The 20,014-nt window shown below is 42.3% G+C and overlaps 1 protein-coding gene across 2 annotated transcripts in view; it reads left to right on the forward strand.

Moving 5' to 3' along the window:
- The window catches only part of XYLB (xylulokinase), a 155,030-nt gene extending 147,281 nt beyond the window's left edge, over positions 1-7,749 (forward strand). For both annotated transcript variants that reach the window (XM_083377001.1, XM_083377002.1), the window contains exon 19: positions 6,686-7,749. In XM_083377001.1, coding sequence (XP_083233127.1) covers positions 6,686-6,751 — 66 coding nt within the window. In that variant the 3' untranslated portion in view covers positions 6,752-7,749. The remainder of the gene's footprint in view (positions 1-6,685) is intronic.
- Positions 7,750-20,014: the final 12,265 nt, after the last annotated feature.

The raw sequence follows: 20,014 nt of genomic DNA on the forward strand, positions 1-20,014 counted from the left end.
AAGTGAATCACTTCGGTTGTTAAGTGAATCAGGAGATCATTAGGCAAATCTGGCATCCCTCACTGACTTTGCTTGTTGGGAAGGCCGTAAATGGTGATCATAAGAACCAGGGATCCTGCCACCGTTGCAAGTACTGTATATGCTGGTTGCCAAGAGCCCAGATTTTGAACACATAACCATGGGGATGCTGCAATGGTTGTAAATAGAAGGACCAGTTTTAAGTCACTTTTTTCAATGCCTTGTAACTTCAAGTGGACATTAAACAAAATGGTGGTAAATTAAGGACTGCCTGTATGAGATTTATGTCCCAGTTCTAATTCATAAATTTAAGATGAGTTAAAATCCATATGTCCCCCACTCTTAATCTGTCCCAAAGGTGTTTTTCAAAAGGCAACTGGACTTGGTTGGGTTTTTTCCTTGAAAATGTTTAGCTTCTTATCCAAGAAGCTTCTCAGAACAGAAAGAACCAAGAAAGACAAGTTACCTTTGAAAAACAGCTGTGGGACAACCATGACCTGGCTAATTGAGAGTCTCCATAGACACTACATTATGCTTGTATTCATTTTACATCATTTACATCAGTCTCCAAAGACTCCTGGTAGTTTAAGGGGTTTGACTATAAATCCTGTACAATAGGAAAAAAAGAGTTAACCATAGAAACATTCAAATCTTCTTCACCCTTGACACAGACATAATTCAATTGCTTCCTCCTCCTTCATTCTTCAAAGCTGCACAAAATAATCCATCTCTCCACAGGGTTACTTTGGTAAGCATCATTCAGATTTTGAGAGAAAAGGTATAAAAACAAAGTAGAAATATCATGAAAAATATCAAGTTTAAGATCTCCCTTTGATTTACAGGGAATTTCAGCATCCCATTCTGGCCAATCTGATCTGGTCTGTTCTATTTGAAGCAGGTGATCTCCAGACATGTAGATGTCAAGCTATGGTACATTGATAGGTTAAAACCAGAACTTTGAATTTGTAGCTGGAAACTTGTTGAGGGTTGTTGCAGCATTGACAAAAGTAGTTTTCATATTATAGTGAACATTTTTAGCCACCTGCAGGTCAACATCAGCTGCAAACATCCTGATCACCCTAATTCAGACATGTGAAACACAAGGCCCGGGGGCCGGATCCGGCCTGCGAAGTGCATTGTACTAATCCAAATGAGAGATGACCAAGGCATGAGTGACAGTGCAATACCTGTCAATCCAGGAGTGAGGCCCTGCCAGAAGCACTGTGTGGCTACCTTTGTATAGGGCAGGGGTAGGCAACCTTGGCTCTTTTAAGACTTGTGGACTTCTACTCCCAGCTGGCTCAGGAATTCTGGGAGTTGAAGTCCACGAGTCATAAAAGAGCCAAGGTTGCCTAACCCTGGTATAGGGGGAAGGAAGTTCTTATTTGGGACAATAATGAATTCCTGGACTTCTCTGGAATCTATCCCAAGAGCAAACAGAGTACTTTAAAACCAAGGTTGGTCCACCACAAATTCCAGGAAATCAAGAAAAGAACTTGCTATTTAGCAAGGTAGGATTTATTTATTTATTTATTTAATTTGTATACCGCCCTTCTCCCGAAGGACTCAGGGCGGTGAACAGGGCAATACATAATAAAAACAAGATACAAAAATTAAAAAGTAATTAAACAGCAATGCCCTTAATAAATTAGTACAGATTAAAAGTTAAAACCAATTTATAAAACCCAACCCCATCCCATCAGGCCAGGCCAGCTTGTTCAAAAAGGTGGGTTTTAAGATCGCGCCGGAAGGAGCGGAGATCAGGCGCCATCCGGAGCTCGACCGGAAGATGGTTCCATAAATCCGGCGCACCCACAGAGAACGCCCTCCCCCTGGGGGCCACCAGTCGGCATTCTTTGACCGGTGGCACCCTGAGGAGGCCCTCTCTATGGGAGCGTACTGGGCGGAGGGAAGTTGATGCCGGCCGCAGGTGCTCCCCAAGGTATTCCGGACCCATGCCATGTAGGGCTTTGTAGGTCATTACTAACACCTTGAACCTCACCCGGAAGACAACTGGAAGGATGTTCACAATCTGGTTCTCTAGCTTGTCTCTCTGGCCCCCATCATTCACTGCTTATCATCTCTGCAACAGACCCCCCCCCAACCACTGCAGGATCATCATCATCATCATCATCTCACTTCTAACCTGGGATTGTAAGCAATGCAGGACCTAAAACCTAGTTGCTTCACTACTCTTCTGCAGAGAGTTCTCAATAATATCCACCACTGCTGCACACACATTGAAGTCATGAACAAAAATGACCATTTTGAACAAATCCTGCAGTAATCCTAGAGATCTGGTGTTGGTTAACTAAGATAAAGCCTTCTGCTGACAAATTTGTTTTTCAATTAGTTTCTCTAGCTTTGCCTGTGCTACTAACTTCAGACTTTCTGACAGAAGATAAGATCAGAGGGTAAAAGCTTTTTAGTGAGAGATTCACACTTGAAATAAGGGCAGACATCTTAAATGTGAGTGCTACTAAGCATTGAATAGACTGCTTTCTGAAGTTGTGGGTGTCTCATTATTGAAAGTTTTCAAGAAAAAATTGAATCATTTGTCCAGGGTGATAATGAGAATCCCGCTGGAGATCTGGACCAGAAGACCTCCATCATTAACAATAATGATCCCACGTTTCTAATCAGAGATTTCCAAACTTGGCAGCTTTAAGACTGTGGACTTCAACTCCCAGGATTCCTCAAACAGCACAATCTAACATATAATGTACATTGTACTGCATAATGACATTTTCTCCCAAATGTTAAGATTTTTACAAGGAAAAGGCAGGGGAAAAAAAAGAATCTTAATTTTTCTTTTTTTCTAATTTGGATGGCTGAAAACAGGGTTACAGGAATACATTCTGGCTCTTTAATAGTTTTCTCAGGCCAAAACTCGAGTTGTATCTTCAGTTATGATGGATGAATTGTGGAGAGAACTTGTCTTCTCAAATGGCCAACTATCTATGGACAAATATAGATAGTTCTTCTAATCTTTTGCAAACCTGAGTCTTTTGTTTAGTTAAATTAGAGATTAGTAGATCATTTTATATGTCAACCTCTGTACCTATTGTAGAACCTTTTTTACACTATGTTGATGTGTCTACTAGCTCTTTTGTTTGACAAATGAAATGCTTTTTTTTGAAGTAGTTCCATCTGTGAAATTTAGGATAAATACTGTAGAGCTACCAATAAAGGTAAAGGTAAAGGTTCCCCCGCACATGCGTGCTAGTCATTTCCAAAGGCGCACGGAACGCTGTTACCGTCCCACCGGAGTGGTCCCTATTTTTCTACTTGCATTTTTATGTGCTTTCAAACTGCTAGGTTGGCAGAAGCTGGGACGAGTAACAGGCGCTCACTCTGCTATGTGGCACTCGGGATTTGACCCGCCAAACTGCTGACCATCTGATCGACAAGCTCAGTGTCCTAACCCACTGAGCCACCACGTCCCCTTAGAGCTACCAATACTAGGGAGTAAATTCTTAGCTGTTGTGCTCTCTTCGATTTCTTCTTTGGACTTTATATTATCACATGAAAGGATGCGTTGGTAGGACAATCCCTGATGTGTGCATACAGAACATTTCACAAGAAGTATAATTGGGAGTGGGAGGCACAGTTCTTCAGTGGTTCTCCTCCTATCTCCTGGGACGCTCGCAGTCAGTGTTGGCAGGAGGGCAGAGGTCGGCCTTGAGGCCTCTCGTTTGTGGAGTTCCTCAGGGGTCGGTTCTCTCGCCTCTCCTGTTCAACATCTACATGAAACCGCTGGGTGAGATCATTCGTGGTTTTGGAGTTGGGTATCATCAATATGCCGATGATACCCAACTTTTCTTTTCGACCCCAAACCACCCCAGTGATGCCCTCGCTGTGATGTCCCGTTGCCTGGAGGCGGTTCGGGTCTGGATGGGGAGGAACAGACTTCAACTCAACCCTGACAAGACTGAGTGGCTGTACATTCCGGCATCCCGGGACATTCAAAATGTTCCATCTCTTTCTATGGGGGGTGAGCTCTTACCCCCCGTGGATAGGGCTCGCAACTTGGGAGTCCTCCTAGATTCACGGCTTACCCTGGAAGATCATATAGTGGCCGTGACTAGGGGGGCTTTCGCCCAGGTTCGCCTGGTGCGCCAATTGCGGCCCTATCTGAACCGGGATGCCCTGTGTGCGGTCACTCATGCGCTCGTGACCTCTCGCCTTGACTACTGTAATGCTCTCTACATGGGGCTTCCCTTGAAGACCACTCGGAGGCTCCAACTGGTACAGAATGCGGCCGCGAGAGTTGTCTTGGGAGTTTCCCGGTACTCCCATGTTACACCTTTGCTACGCGAGCTGCATTGGTTGCCAGTTGTCTTTCGGGTGAGGTTCAAGGTTTTGGTTATGATCTTTAAGTCCTTACATGGCATGGGTCCGGGTTACCTCGGGGACCACCTGCTGCCGGCATCAACTCCCCTCCGCCCTGTGCGTTCCCACAGAGAGGGCCTCCTCAGGGTGCCACCAGTCAGGGAATGCCGACTGGTGGCCCCCAGGGGGAGGGCCTTCTCTGTGGGCGCTCCGGCATTATGGAACCAACTGCCGGTGGAGCTCCGGACGGCATCAGACCTCCGAACTTTCCGTCGTGGCCTGAAGACCCACCTATTTGAATTAGCTGGTCTGGCCTGACGGGGGATCATGGGTTTTAATTTGTTGTTTTAGATTTGTATTACTGTTTTTAACTGGGCATGGGTTTAATCTTTTTTAATTTTTGTATTGTCTTTTTTATATATGCCCTGTGAACCGCCCTGAGTCCCTACCAAAGAGAAGGGCGGTATACAAATTAAATAAAACTTGAAACTTGAAACTTCTTGTTGAAAGGGTCTTAATCTCAAAATTTTATGGACAATATCAGCAATAGCAACAGCACTTAGACTTATATACTGCTTCATAGTGCTTTACAGCCCTCTGTAAGCGGTTTACAGAGTCAGCATGTTGCCCCCCAACAATCTGGGTCATCATTTTATCGACCTCAGAAGGATGGAAGACTGAGTCAAACTTGAGCCCATCAGGATGAAACTCCTGGCAATGGGCAGAGTCTGCCTGCAATAGTGCATTCTAACCACTGCTCCACCATGGCTCTGGTGGTCTGGACCAATCCTGCTAAATGTAGGGATTCTTAATGTTTTACAAAGTCTTTCCCAATGTTGAATCCTTTATGCCAAGTTCCTGGTGAGACTGTGGAAAGCAACACGGGCCTGTCTTTGTTTGCCTGAAATTCTCCAGATGTTTTCTATAACATTTTTTTGTAACTGGTATTTTTCAAGTGATCATCTCAAGAATTTTCTTCCCTTCCTACTATGGGTCACTTCTTCAAATGAGGAATATTCCACAGTGATCATGAAATTGGCTATTGCTAAGCTTGTAAGCCGCCCTGAGTCTTCGGAGAAGGGCGGGATATAAATGGAATTAAAATAAATAAATAAATAAATAAATAAATAATCTATAAGAACAGCATTTTACCCAAATTCACATGGAGCATTGTCTAGATCAGCTTTTCAAACTGCTGTAGTTCCCAGATGTGAGGATTTCAAGTGCTAGGATTCTCAAACTGGCAGCGTTGAGAGTTGAAATCTGAGTTGAGAGTTGAAATCATACATCAGGAGTATCCAAATTTTGAAATGCATATCTGGAAGTAGCCAAATTTGGAAAATACTAGCCTAGACTTTGGCTCTGTTGATAATCCTAGTGACCTTCAGGTGTTGTTGAATTATAAGTGTGTCCCAGCCAGCATGCAGATATTTATTTTTATTGTATTTTAATTCCATTTATATCCCGCCCTTCTCCGAAGACTCAGGGCGGCTTACAAGCTTAGCAGTAGCCTTCATTCTATGTATATGCCTGCTTATTAGGGCTTTCACACACACCCCAGCGGCATTATTACAAAGTCAGCTTAATTGCCCCCAACAATCTGGGTCCTCATTTTACCTACCTCGGAAGGATGGAAGGCTGAGTCAACCTTGATATGAATTCTAGAGCGAGGGTTACATATTGTCTTTCAGTATCATAGTGGCTGAGGCTGAGGTGATGCCCCCAAAAGTAAAGGATTGGTGAATCAGGACAAAAACTATATTTGATTTGATTTATGTTTATGTTTAATTAAAATTAAATTAATTACTCCACAATCATGTCATCCACATTAAAAATGATAATTTGGTGGCAAACTTTTGAGGTCTCTGGGGACCAAATGAAGCCGCTGTCCTTAAGCTAAACTTCCGCTTTGTTAATCAGAAGATACGGAGGGCAACACTTGGAAGAGTTTGCTACCAAACATTTTATTTATTTATTTATTATTATTTGGATTTATATACCGCCCCTCTCCCGAAGGACCCGGGGCGGTGTACAGGGCAATTAAAACACTATATACAACACATAATATACAAAAATTAAAATAAATTAAACCAAGTAGCCCTAAACAATAAAACACATTCTAAAATATACAGTTTAAAATTTTAAATCTAAAATCTAAAATTTTGACTTGACAGTATATGCCCTATGCACATATGGTCAATCAAACAATTAGCAAACACCTTTTAATTGAAGCAGTATTAGGATTTTGTATCTGGGTAATGCTTTTGGTTATGAGAATGAAATCTGACAATATTAGTGATCTTTCTTAACCCATACTATTCCCTTTCTCTTTTAGATCTACCAACCCTTGCTTAAAAGATACATGGAACTTGAGCAGAAGATGCTGGGTAAATCAAAGTAGTATCTTTGAAGAGAATCTATCAGTAATGATTTAAAGGAAGAGCATATTGAAGAGTGAAAGAAACAGGATCCACAGTTGTCTAAAACATTCTTGGTTTTGTAATTGAAATAGTACTGTGCAATAAATACTGCACTTGTTATGTTCATCACAGTCTACACAAGTGGTCCTTCAGTGTCCATAAATACCTCTAGTAGCACATGCAAACAAGGATTTTGCAATTTCAAATTAGCTTTGGATTTACCTGATCAGATAATGTTTGCTCTTTTAGAGAGTAGTTTTAACTTCTTGTAGTGAAATGATTATATGCACAAAGATGGAAAGATTCAACGCTAGCTACTATGGTTGATGAAGTGGACAGATTTTGCTGAAATGGACAAATCGACTTCTTTGATTAGAGAAGTCTAATTTTCTACATTTATTGGTGATTGGAAACCTATAGTGGACTTTTTGTGTAGAAATTAAAAAAAATATTTGTGATTTATGGTTAGGCTGGATAGATAATAGGAAGCAGAATGTTATGATGTAACTTTAGAGAGGGGTTATATTTTCTGTGAAGTATATTGAAAGCCATTTTTTGGATATCATCTATAGAAGCAGTCTTCATTTCTGGCATTATAGCTAATAATTTCTGGCCCTATTTTTTGAAAATCTCCTGGAATATTTCTAATTTTATGTCATTTTGTATATCTCCACTTTTACACTTTTTTATCTTTTCCAAATTTTTCTGCTGGAGTCTTTAATCCCCTCTGGTGTCGAGTTTCTGAAATCATAAAAGTCTCCAATCTCTGTTACAACTTGAGATAAACAATCAATTTGGTTCTCACAAAAAGCTGTTTATTTTATATAATTATTTTCAAAAACATATAGTAAAAAGTCTCAATAGTCCAAATTTATTAGGACCCTTAATTTGTTTATAACTTTCAGGGACAAAAGTCTTATTTAATTTTATTGTGTTATTTCCATTCTTTAGATTCTTAAATTTATGGTTATTCTTTTTGTTCAAGAATGAAATTAAACTCATCTCATGGCTTTTCAAACTTGTCATTATGAAGATTTCTAATATACTTAATATGGTTAGACAATTTCCAAAAGTGATTACAAAGCGAGGTTAGCAAACCCAATGCTCTGCTCCATCGATGAGCAAGATAGCTGATCTCTTGGCCTCCCAGCACTCAAACCCACAGCACACTGCTGTCTTATAGTCTCCTCGCAAGGAGCAACCATCTGGAGCACATGTGGGGCTACTTACAGGTTTGTTTGTCTTTGCCATGGTTGTCGTCTCCCCTCTACTGGAGATGTTCTTAGTTCATCATGCTTCCTCCAGAAATGAAGTATGAATTATCATTTTTGGACACATTATGCAAAGACCTAATTTTAAAGTTCTAAAGGACTGGGTCGGGGACAGGTTCTCTTGGAGAAGACCTACCTAGAGTCACCTTGTGGGGAAACCTTGTGGGTGGCATAAAAAACAAACCAACAAATATGTAGTTATTAAGAGTTGACAATGACTTGATGGCAGAAATCAACCAAATAGTGTAAACACCTGACTCTCTTGAGAGGACCATAATGCTGGGAATGGTGAGAGACAAGGCGAGACCAACCAGCAGCAAGATGGATGGATTCAGTTACAGGGGTAATGGACATACTTACTTGAAAATCTGAAGGATCAGAATAGGGACAGATCATCATGGAGAAAATCTATTTATGTGGTCATTAAAAATTGACAACAACTTCACAGCACATAATCAAACCACTGGCCAACCGGAATATATTCTGATGGTCTCAGAATGTCCTCTGTGTTTCCAGACACAGAGAGGTCAGTTGTGACTTAGTTTCAAGAGTTTTGAAGAGATGTACAAGTGGTATGGAAAGAATGAGCTTCCTTTGACCATTCTAGCATTGGGTAGTTGAAAATAACTCACGATTTATCCATCTTGGCAATTTCCAGAGGCTCAGGAATTGGAACGCTAAAAACTTTTTACTTAGGAAGTCTGGAATTGATGATGTCCTCAAACAACTAGAGATTTATCATATTGAGAAAAGCAGAATGACCCACCCAATTCCAAAATGGGCCATGTCAGGTGGTCTATTAGAGGCTTGGTAGTCTTCTTTTACAGACCTTGATGGCATAAGCATATTGAGCCTTGGTGGAGCAGTGGGCTGATGCCTCCTTAAGTAACACCAGCTGCCTGCAATGAGTGCAGGTTCGAGTCCCACCAGGCTCAAGGTTGACTCAGCCTTCCATCCTTCCCGGGTAGGTAAAATGAGGACCCAGATTGTTGGGGGCAATTAAGCTGACTTTGTAATAATGCCGCTTGGGGTGTGTGTGAAAGCCCTAATAAGCAGGCATATACATAGAATGACGTCTACTGCTAAGCTTGTAAGCCGCCCTGAGTCTTCGGAGAAGGGCGGGATATAAATGGAATTAAAATAAAATAAAATAAAATAAATAAATAAATAAATAAATAAATAAATAAATAAATAAATAAATAAATAAAGTAAGTAAGTAAGTAAGTAAGTAAGTAAGTACATTGAGGCCTGTCCTGATAAGTCACAATTTTTACCTCCTGCAGTTTTTTCCTCTCTTTCACCAACACTAAAAATCCATCATGCTGATCATCTTGATGTGCTTGTCAAGGTTTAGCTTTAAAAAAGAGCTGTGCCAAATGCATTCACCTTATTATATGGGAATCGTGTATTTGATCCCATTTCTGTAAATTAAGACTTTTGAAATTCAGACACACATCCTTCCCTCTTCTTAGAAGCGCAGGAGAGAAGGAATGTCTGTTCAGCTCATGTAAATTTGGATTGAACATGCACCACCGCAAATGGAAATTTAGCAGATCTTTCAGGGATTGTTATAGTGATGGACTAAAAACTACATTGTAGAACAATGTGATTTCCTCTCTAAATTTCGCTCCGTGACCCAACTTTAAATGAGTTGCAATTCAAGGGCTTTGAACCTTCCCGCTGCCAAGATGGAATAAGCATAAACTTAAGTTCCTTTGCTCATTCAGAATAACAAGAGTTGGAAGGGATCTTGGAGGTCTTCTGGATCAACCCCCTGCTCAAAGCAGAAGACCTTATACCATTCCAGACAAATGGCTGTCCGATCTTTTCTTTAAAACCTGCAGTGACGGAGCAGCCACTTCTGCAGGCAACTCATTCCACTGAACCTTTGAACTTCAAAATGAAGTGGCAGGATGCCTCTCTCTCTCTTTCTCCCTCCCCCCTCTTCCCCCCTCTCTGCCTCGACCCTCTTAGAGCACCGTTTCTCAATCTTGGCAACTTCAAAATATGTGGAGCAAGTCCCAGAATTCCCCAGTCAGCAGAAACACTAGCATAACGGCTTAGAGCAGGGGTAGGCAACCTTAGCTCTTTTATGACTCATGGACTTCAGCTCCCAGCATTCCTGAGCCAGCTGGCTCAGGAATGCTGGGAGTTGAAGTCCATGAGTCATAAAAGAGCCATGGTTGCCTACCCCTGGCTTAGAGGCTTATGCTTCAGATCCACAGAATCAGGGCTCTGCCACACTGGACAGGATCCAGGATGAAGACTATGCAGAAAGGCCTCAGAGACGGTCCAATGCATAGTGGGAGAGAGTAAGATGCAGGCAGGAAAAAAGCAAACCCTGAATGACACAACCAAGTACCTGGTGTTGTTTACAGGAACATCTGAACAACGTATGGCCAGAGGGTAGGTTGCACAGAAGGTCGAAGAGAATAAGATCTTGTGGGATTTCTATATCCAGGTGGACAAGCAAGTCCTAGCCAATCAACCACACATCATCATAGCAGACAAGGACCAAAGCATTGTGGTGGTGCCAGATATAGTGTGCCAAGTGACAGCAACACCACAAATAAGGAGGATGAGAAGCTGGAGAAGTAGCAGGACCAGAAGGAGGAACTAGAGACAATGTGGAAAGTCAAGGCCAAAGTGGTCCCAGTGATAGTAGGAGGACTCGGGGCTGTGATTCCTAAGCTGGGAAAGGAGCTCTCATTGATCCCAGGAGTGACATCAGGGCTCTCTGTCCAGAATAGGGCAGGACTAGGAACAGCTGAGATCCTATCTTGAACCTTCAAATGTCCAGGTCCTGTTAATCAGAATAGAATATAGCTGGAGGGGTCCTTGGAGGTCTTCTAGTCCAACCCCCTGCTCAAACAAGGGATCCTATACTACAGTATTTCAGCCCCTTCATGGATTACTGTCTTGTCATGGTGAAGGGGCTTGCGTAATTCAATGAAGCTATGAGCTATGCCGTGTAGGGCCACCCAAGATGGAGAGGTCATAGCAGAGAGTTCTGACAAAACGTGATCCACTGGAGAAGGAAATGGCAACCCACTCCAGTATCTTTGCCATGAAAACCCTATGGACAGTACCAAAAGGCAAAAAGATACAATGCTGGAAGATGAGCCCCTCAGGTCAGAAGGCATCCAATATGCTACTGGGGAAGAGCAGAGGGCTAGTATTAGTAGCGCCAGAAAGAATGAAGCGCCTGGGCCAAAGCCGAAAGGACGCACAGCTGTGGATGTATCTGGTGGTGAAAGGAAAGTCCTATGCTGTAAAGATTTTTTCTCCATAGGAACCTGGAATGTAAGATCCATGAATCAAGGCAAGCTGGATGTGGTCAAATAAGAGATGACAAGACTGAACATCGACATCTTAGGAATCAGCAAACTAAAATGGACAGGAATGGGTGAATTTAGTTCAGATGACCATCAGGTATACTACTGCGGGCAAGAATCCCTCAGAAGAAATGGAGTAGCCTTCATAGTCAATAAAAGAGTAGGAAAAGCAATACTGGGTGGAATACAATCCCCAAAATGACAGAATGATCTCAGTTCGAATCCAAGGCAAACCATTCAATATCACAGTAGTCCAAGTCTATGCCCCAACCACCAGTGCTGAAGAGGATGAAATTGACCGGTTCTATGAAGCCCTACAGCACCTTATAGAATTAACACCAAAATATGATGTCCTTATCATCATGGGGGATTGGAATGCTAAAGTAGGAAGCCAAAAGATAACTGGAATAACAGGCAAGTTTGGCCTTGGAGTACAAAACGAAGCAGGGCACAGGCTGATAGAATTTTGTCAAGAGAATACGATGGTCATAGCAAACACTCTTTTCCAACAACCCAAGAGACGGCTCTACACATGGACATCACCAGACGGCCAACACAGAAATCAGATTGAATATGTACTTTGCAGCCAAAGATGGAGAAGCTCTATACAGTCAGTAAAAACAAGATCAAGAGCTGACTGTGGCTCAGATCATGAGCTTCTCATTGCAAAATTTAGGCTTAAACTGAAGAAAGTAGGGAAAAGCACTAGGCCACTCAGATATGAACTAAATCATATCCCTGTTGAATACACAGTAGAGGTGACAAATAGATTTAAGGAATTAGATCTGATAGACAGAGTGCCTGAAGAACTATGGACAGAGGTTCGCAACATTGTACAAGAAGAGCAACTAAAACCATCCCAAAGAAGAAGAAATGCAAGAAAACAAAATGGCTGTCTGAGGAAGCTTTGCAAATAGCTGAGGAAAGAAGGGAAGCGAAAGGCAAGGGAGAAAGAGAAAGATACACCCAATTGAATGCAGAATTCGAGAATAGCTAGAAGATATAAGAATGCCTTCTTAAATGAACAGTGCAAAGAAATAGAAGAAAACAATAGAATAGGGAGGACTAGAGATCTTTTCAAGAAAATTGGAGAGATGAAGGGAATGTTTCATGCAAAAATGGGCATGATAAAGGACCAAAATGGCAGGGACCTAACAGAGGCAGAAGAGATTAAGGGACCTAACAGAGGCAGAGGAACTAGAGATCAAATTGCCAACATACACTGGATCATGGAGAAAGCTAGGGAGTTCCAGAAAATCATCTATTTCAGCTTCATAGACTATGCTAAAGCATTTGATTGTGTGGATCACAACAAACTGTGGCAAGTTCTTAAAGAGATGGGAGTACAAGACCATCTTATTTGTCTCTTGAGAAACCTATATGCGGGTCAAGAAGCAACAGTGAGAACTGGACACGGAACCACTGATTGGTTCAAAATTGCGAAAGGAGTCCGGCAAGGCTGTATACTGTCGCCCTGCCTGTTTAACTTGTATGCAGAGCACATCATGAGAAAGGCAGGGCTAGATGAATAAAAAATTGGAATTAAGACTGCTGGGAGAAATATCAACAACCTAAGATGATACCACTCTAATGGCAGAAAGTGAAGAGGAACTAAAGAGCCTCTTGTTGTGGGGGGAAGAAGGAGAGTGCAAAAATTGGCTTGAAACTTTACATTAAGAAAACCAAGATCATAGCATCTGGCCCTCTCAATTTGTGGCAAATAGATGGGGAAGAAATGGAGGTAGTGACAGATTTTATTTTCCTGGGCTCCAAGATCACTGCAGACGGGGACTGCAGCCAAGAAGTTAAAAGACGCTTGCTCCTGGGGAGGAAAGCTATGGCAAATCTAGACAGCACACTAAAAAGCAGAGACATCACCCTGTCAACAAAAGTGCATATAGTCAAGGCTATGGTCTTCCCAGTTGCAATGTATGGCTGTGAAAGTTGGACCATAAGAAAGGCCAAGCGCCAAAGAATTGAGGCCTTTGAACTATGGTGCTGGAGAAGACTCCTGCGAGTCCCTTGGACTGCAAGGCGTTCAAACTGGTCAGTCCTAGAGGAGATCAACCCTGACTGCTCTTTAGAAGGCCAGATCCTGAAGCTAAAACTCAAATACTTTGGTCACCTAATGGGAAGGAAGGACTCACTGGAGAAGAGCCTAATGCTGGGAAAGGTGGAGGGCAAGAGAAGAAGGGGACGACAGAGAATGAGGTGGCTGGATGGAGTCACTGAAGCAGTAGGCCTGAGCCTAAATGGACTCGAGAAGATGGTAGAGGACAGGAAGGCCTGGAGGAACATTGTCCATGGGGTCGCGGTGGGTCGGACACGACTTCGCAACTAACAACAACAACAACAACAATATCATTTCAGACAAGTAACTGTCCAGTCTTTTCTTAAAACCCTCCAGTGATGGAGCATCCACAATTTCTGGAGCGAAGGAGTTCCACTGGTTAATTGTTCTCACTGTTAGGAGGTTTCTACTTATGTAATTCCAGTTTCCTTCTTTCCTTGAGCAAAACAGACATCACTGTAGGAGGGTGACAAGATACTTTTAAAAAATAATAAAAAATAAAATAAAATAAATAAAATATAAATAAAACACTAGTTTTTTTGGAACATGATGGAGTGGTGTTTAAGAAAGGACATCATCGCTCAAAGACAAAGACGAAGATCACATCAGAGTTACTTTTGTTCCCCCCCCCCCCCCCGTTTAATTCTCACTTGCTTCTTTTGCTAAGTTCCAGTTCTCTGGCTGTTGAATACCAAGCTGCAGCTGTTTTCTTTTAACACCATGGTCCCTGAGACCCACCTCTAATCCATCTGCAAAACGTTTATTGATTCTCCAATAAGCTTGACACAATGAAAAATTATTTTCTTTGCTGCCGAAAGTCCTTGATCATGGAAATGGAAAGAAACCATTGGAGTTTCCTGGAGACACTTTGCTTACAAAATGCTGGCAAACTGAAGCATCAGAGCTGGGGATTCAGGTTTGAGAACACACAATTGGGGGTGGGGGGTGGGTGTAATTTGATCCCTGCTGATTCCTCCTCAGTTTAACTATTTGGGGGATCAGGTGAGGGAGGGTGCCTGAATAGCTCTGCTTGGGATGGACAGACTAACAGGAGATATTTACTTATATAACACAATACAAGGTCATCCCCGACTTACAACAAAAACTTGGACCAGAATTTCTGTTGCTAAATATGGCAGTAGTTAAGGGAGTCAAACCTGAGTTTATGACTTTTATTGTCATAGTTGCTGAGCAAATCACTGCAGCTGTTAAGTGAATCATGCGGTCATTAAATGGTGATCATGTAATCCCAAGATAATGTAACTGTTGTAAAATGCATGCTGTTTGCCAAATCTTGATCATGTGACCATAGGTCATAAGTGTGAGGACTGTTCATAAATCACTTTTTTATTACTGTTCTAACTTTAAACAGTTGCTAAATGAATGGTTGTAAGTCAAGGACTTCTACAGAGACAAATTCCTTGTGTGTTTAACCACACTTGGCCAAATAAAGCTATTCTATTCTATTCTATTCTATTCTATTCTATTCTATTCTATTCTATTCTATTCTATTCTATTCTATTCTATTCTATTCCATTCCATTCCATTCCATTCCATTATCTATTCTATTCTATTCTATTCTATTCTATTCTATTCTATTCTATTCTATTCTATTCTATTCTATTATTCTATTCTATTCTATTCTATTCTATTCTATTCTATTCTATTCTATTCTATTCTATTCTATTCTATTCTATTCTATTCTTTCATTATTCTATTCCATTCCATTCCATTCCACTCCAGTCCAGTCCAGTCCAGTCTAGTCTAATTCTAGTCTGGCCTAGTCTGGCCTAGTCTAGTGTCTGTGTCTGTACAGGTAGTCTTTGACTTACAACCATAATCGAGCCCAAAATTTATGTTGTAAAGTGGGACATTTGTTAAGGTAGTTTTGCCCCATTTTATGACCTTTCTTGCCACAATTATTAAGTGAACCACTGCAGTTGTTAAGTTAGTAACATGGCTGTTAAGTGAATCTGGCTTCCTCATTCACTTTGCTTATCAGAAGGTTGCAAAAGGTGATCACATGACGCTGGGGCACTGCAACTGTCATAAATATAAACCCGTTGACAAGTGTCTGAATTTTGATCAGCTGACCCTGGTGACGCCACAATGGTCATAAGTATGAAAAATGGTCATAAGTCACTTTTTCCAGTGTCATTGCTACTTTGAATGGTCACTAAATGAACTGTTGTAAGTCGAGGACTACTTGTATTGTTGCAAGCATTCTGAAGAATAGTAATAGTTGTGCCTGAAGGCACAAACAAAAATTGTGAAAGAGAATCTCTTTGCAAGCAACTTATGGGAGATTCTCACAGCCAAGAGAGAAGGTGTATACTGGATTCCTCTCTTTGCCCTGGAGCCCATACATTGGGAGGGATCAAAATAGAGCAATAATTGGTGCACACCATCCTCAAGAAAGCTTGTCAGGGACACAAATTGAATAGCTGTTTTAGCTGTTAGGCCAGGGGTCCTTTAAACTGCGTGCCTGGCTGAGGAACTCTGGGAGTTGAAGTCCACAAGTCATAAAAGGGCCAAGTTTGAAGACCCTTGTGTTAGGCTCTCAAATGTCCTGTAAATCTTATTTTTAGAGTTATGTTGAAGACTATACAGAAGATTATATTTTATATATACTTCTGCATTGACTATGGTTATGGTTATGGTTCATTTCAGGGATGTCTTTGAGGGTGCAAGTATAATTTGTGTAGTCTCCCTTGCAGGACTAAGAAGAATGCAAGATGGGGAAAGAAAATTTGGGCAGGAAGAATTAAGTTACTTCTCCAATTCTGTACTTCTCCAGCTGTAACACTGATTTGAGTTACCATATTTTCCGGTGTATAAGACGACTGGGCGTATAAGATGACCCCCTACATTTCCTGTTAAATTATAGGGTTTGGGCTATACTCGCCGTATAAGACTACCCCTCTTCCAACGCACACCAAATAAAAATTAAAAAACATCAGATTTGATTTTAATAGGGTAATTTTAATTCAAATGCTTATGACATGCAGGTGCTTAGTAGGAAAACTGTCAGTTATAAACATAAGGCTGTTTGTCATCAAACATGTAAACATAAAACAGTGCAAGTGGATTAAACTATAATAATAATAATAATAATAATAATAATAATAATAATAATAATAATAATAATAATAAGAAGAAGAAGAAGAAGAAGAAGAAGAAGAAGAAGAAGTTGGAGGGGACCTTGGAGGTCATCTAGTCCAACCCCCTGCTAAGGCAGGAAACCTTATACCATTTCAGACAAATGGCTGTCCAGTCTCTTCTTAAAAACCTCCAGTGTTGGAGCATTCACCACCTCTGGAGGCAGGTTGTTCCACTGGTTAGTTGTTCTAAGTGTCAGGAAGTTTCTCCTTAATTCTAGGTTGCTTCTCTCCTTGGTTAGTTTCCATCCGTTGCTTCTTGTCCTGCTTTCAGGTCCTTTGGAGAATAGCTTGACTCCCTCTTCTTTGGGGTGGCCCCTGATTCCAGCAACCATTCCCTATTTTCCTAATTCACTTTTTCACTTTTCCTAATTCACTCTAAAGCTTTCCCTGCGCAGAGCCTTAAGTAACACCAGCTGCCTGCAATTAGTGCAGGTTCTCATCCCACCAGGCTCAAGGTTGACTCAGCCTTCCATCCTTCCGAGGTAGGTAAAATGAGGACCCAGATTGTTGGGGGCAATAAGCTGACTTTGTAATAATGCCGCTTGGGGGGTGTATGAAAGCCCTAATAAGCAGGCATATAATGAAGGCTATTGCTAAGCACATTGATTTGTGCTTTAAATTGTAAGCCACCCTGAGTCTTCGGAGAAGGGCAGGATATAAATGGGATTTTAAAAAAAAAGACCAAATGGAAGATCCGCTCCAGGTTTTCCAGCCAGCCCGCCCAGTTCCTGAGTCAAATGTGCCCTTAGAGCTAAGCAGCTGCTCTGGCTAGGCATTCCCCACCTGCCTTTCAAGTTGCTCTTGCATTCCCCACCTGCCTACAGCTGCTCTTCAACTTTAGAAGGAAAGACGCCCAGACCCCAGCCTGTAAAAAAATCACAGACTGCAGCTTCTACTCCAACTGGTCCCGCTTTCCCTGCGCAGACTAAATGGGAGATCCGCTCCAGGTTTTCCAGCCAGCCCTGTCCCTAAATTTTCAGCACCAGACGACCCTTGACTTTTGAGAAGATTTTCATGGGTTAAAAAGTAGTCTTATACACCGGAAACTACGGTATCCCCAGAAGTTACAATCAGGAAACAAAACCTGATGGGCCATCTCTTCTTCTACTCCTATTTTGGCCTGGAGAACAACTCTTGGCTCAAGAGATGTGGCACTCCATGCCTTGTGCTTACTGCTCTTCCCTTAGGAAGCATAACTGAGTTACACCGATCAATAAAGTATCCTTGGAGAAAGTGACTCCTTTGGTATTCATCCAGCAAACAATCTATCTGCCTTTGGTGTGACTGAGATTCATCCAGTGAGGCTTTGAAGTACAGCCTTCTGAGATAGTAGGCCAAAATGACTGCAGAGACCTGTGTCAGAAAGGCCCCATTGGAGTGGAGCCCACTAGGACCCATTGAACTGGCCACCAATGAATATTGGTGTCATGACTCTGTTTTTGTAATCTCTTGCAAATTTTCTCTTATCTAAAAGGATCCCATTCAATCTTTATGCTTCATGGCTGGGTTTCCTTTACTAGTTCCCTGTGCAAAAACTGCCTGTGCTGTACAGTTGCGGTATGAGAGCTGGTTAAAATTTGCATGTACTTATTTTTATTTATTTTATCCAAGTCACTCTGGATGACTATACCTTTAAAAAGTGCAGAATAATTAAATGAAAAGTTTGTCCTCCTCCTCCAAACCCACCCCAAAATTCTCAGTTGAAGCACAAATTATCTGGCTCAAATTTTGCTACCTCAGACACAAATGGAATTAAATTATAGGAAGACCCAGCTTTCTGGAAAAGCCTCTGAAACTTGGAAAGGTAGACAGAAAGAGAAGATGACCAGCAGCAAGATGACTGCACTTAGTTACAGTAGTTGTAATGTATTGGCATTACATGTTGTAATCACTTGCATTTGTTTGAACTATTTGCTAATGGTTAAAGTCACTTGCATGTTTTGTAACAGTTGCTGGGCTGGACTAGACTGGCTGTCTCCAGCCGGTTAAGTAGCTTTTTGGGTGGGAAACTGCTGCTTTAAATCTATTGGCCACCACCTAGAGGCCAACCGTATAAATAGCTGCGCAGCAGCTATTAGCTTGCTTCTGTTATGTTCTGACTTTCAATAAAGCCTGTTGCTGTTTGAACCCTCTGTCTCGCTCAATCCTGCAAGAACTGAATACACAACACTGGCGACAAAGTTGGGATGTGCTGCTTCATGGTAAGAGCCTGAAGTCATTAGGGGGTGAGACCAGCACAGAGCCTGGTAGGGAATGGCATTCCCCCCCGCTCAGTCTGCCTAGAAAGCCACGCTGGAGACCACCCCACCTGAGGATCCATCCCAGGGCCTACGCAGAAGCCAGCAGCATGAGGCAACATGAGACACGAGCCACGAAGACTACTCACCATGGCAAAAGTTTGAAAGCTCAAAGAGTTCAACGTGACACACCTGGAGAGATGGTTGTCTTACATTTCCCACATAGAGAACTACCTATGCACCAATCAAGTCAGCGAAGATAGGCTGAAGGCCGTGACCCTCCTCTGTGTGTACGGCCCTGCATCTTTGATATCGCCAAGAACTTGGTCGCCCCGGCGTTACTGGAAACCATCACATATGCTGACCTAAAGAAGAAACTACGCGACCACTTTGAGCCAAAGCTATCGGTGATAGAATGGAGCCATGCCTTCGAGCAATGCAAACAACAACCTGGCAAGTCAGCAACAGAATTCATCACAGTGCTTTGTCAAGCATCGTGACTCTGCAATTTCTCTGACTTACAGGAGAGACTAAGAGACTGCTTAGTCTGTGGACTCAGGAAGAGAGAACTCAAACAAAACCTCTTCACTAAGGAGACTCACTTCAAGAGGCCTTAAAAGAGGTCATAGTGGATGAAGCCACCGTAGGGACCATGAAGGCACTGCGGCCCTCCAAATGTGCGCCAAACCCAGAAACCATCCACCATGAGGACGCCGAATGGTTAGAAGACACCCACTCTGGCCATGAAGTCAACAAGATACAGAGGCACCAAGAAAGGGGACCCAGGCCACCTGACAAGGCAGTTCTGTTCCCGAGGTGCTTGGGCTGCGGAGGCTGCTATCAATGTGCAGATTGCCATTTCAGAACAGCCACGTGTTGGCCGTGTGGGAAACCAGGCCACTTTGCTGCCATCTGTCAAGGTCGCCAGAGGGACCGCCAGCCTTACGAGCCATTCAGGAGAGGTACCAGGGCCCCTGGGCAACACTGAGTAGGGTTCTGCTCCAGTCGTAGGAGCGTGTTCCGCACTGGTGCCCACTGACCTCTTAAGCAGAAGTTGTGACTGCAGGTCGAATTTCAGGGAGTTCCATGTAAAATGGAACTGGACACAGTCTCAGTTGGGTCCATCATCTCCATCGGAACCTTTCATCACATTTGCAACTATAGCAACA

The sequence above is a fragment of the Vipera ursinii genome (genome assembly GCF_947247035.1).
Source record: "Vipera ursinii genome assembly, chromosome: Z".
Classification (NCBI taxonomy): domain Eukaryota; kingdom Metazoa; phylum Chordata; class Lepidosauria; order Squamata; family Viperidae; genus Vipera; species Vipera ursinii.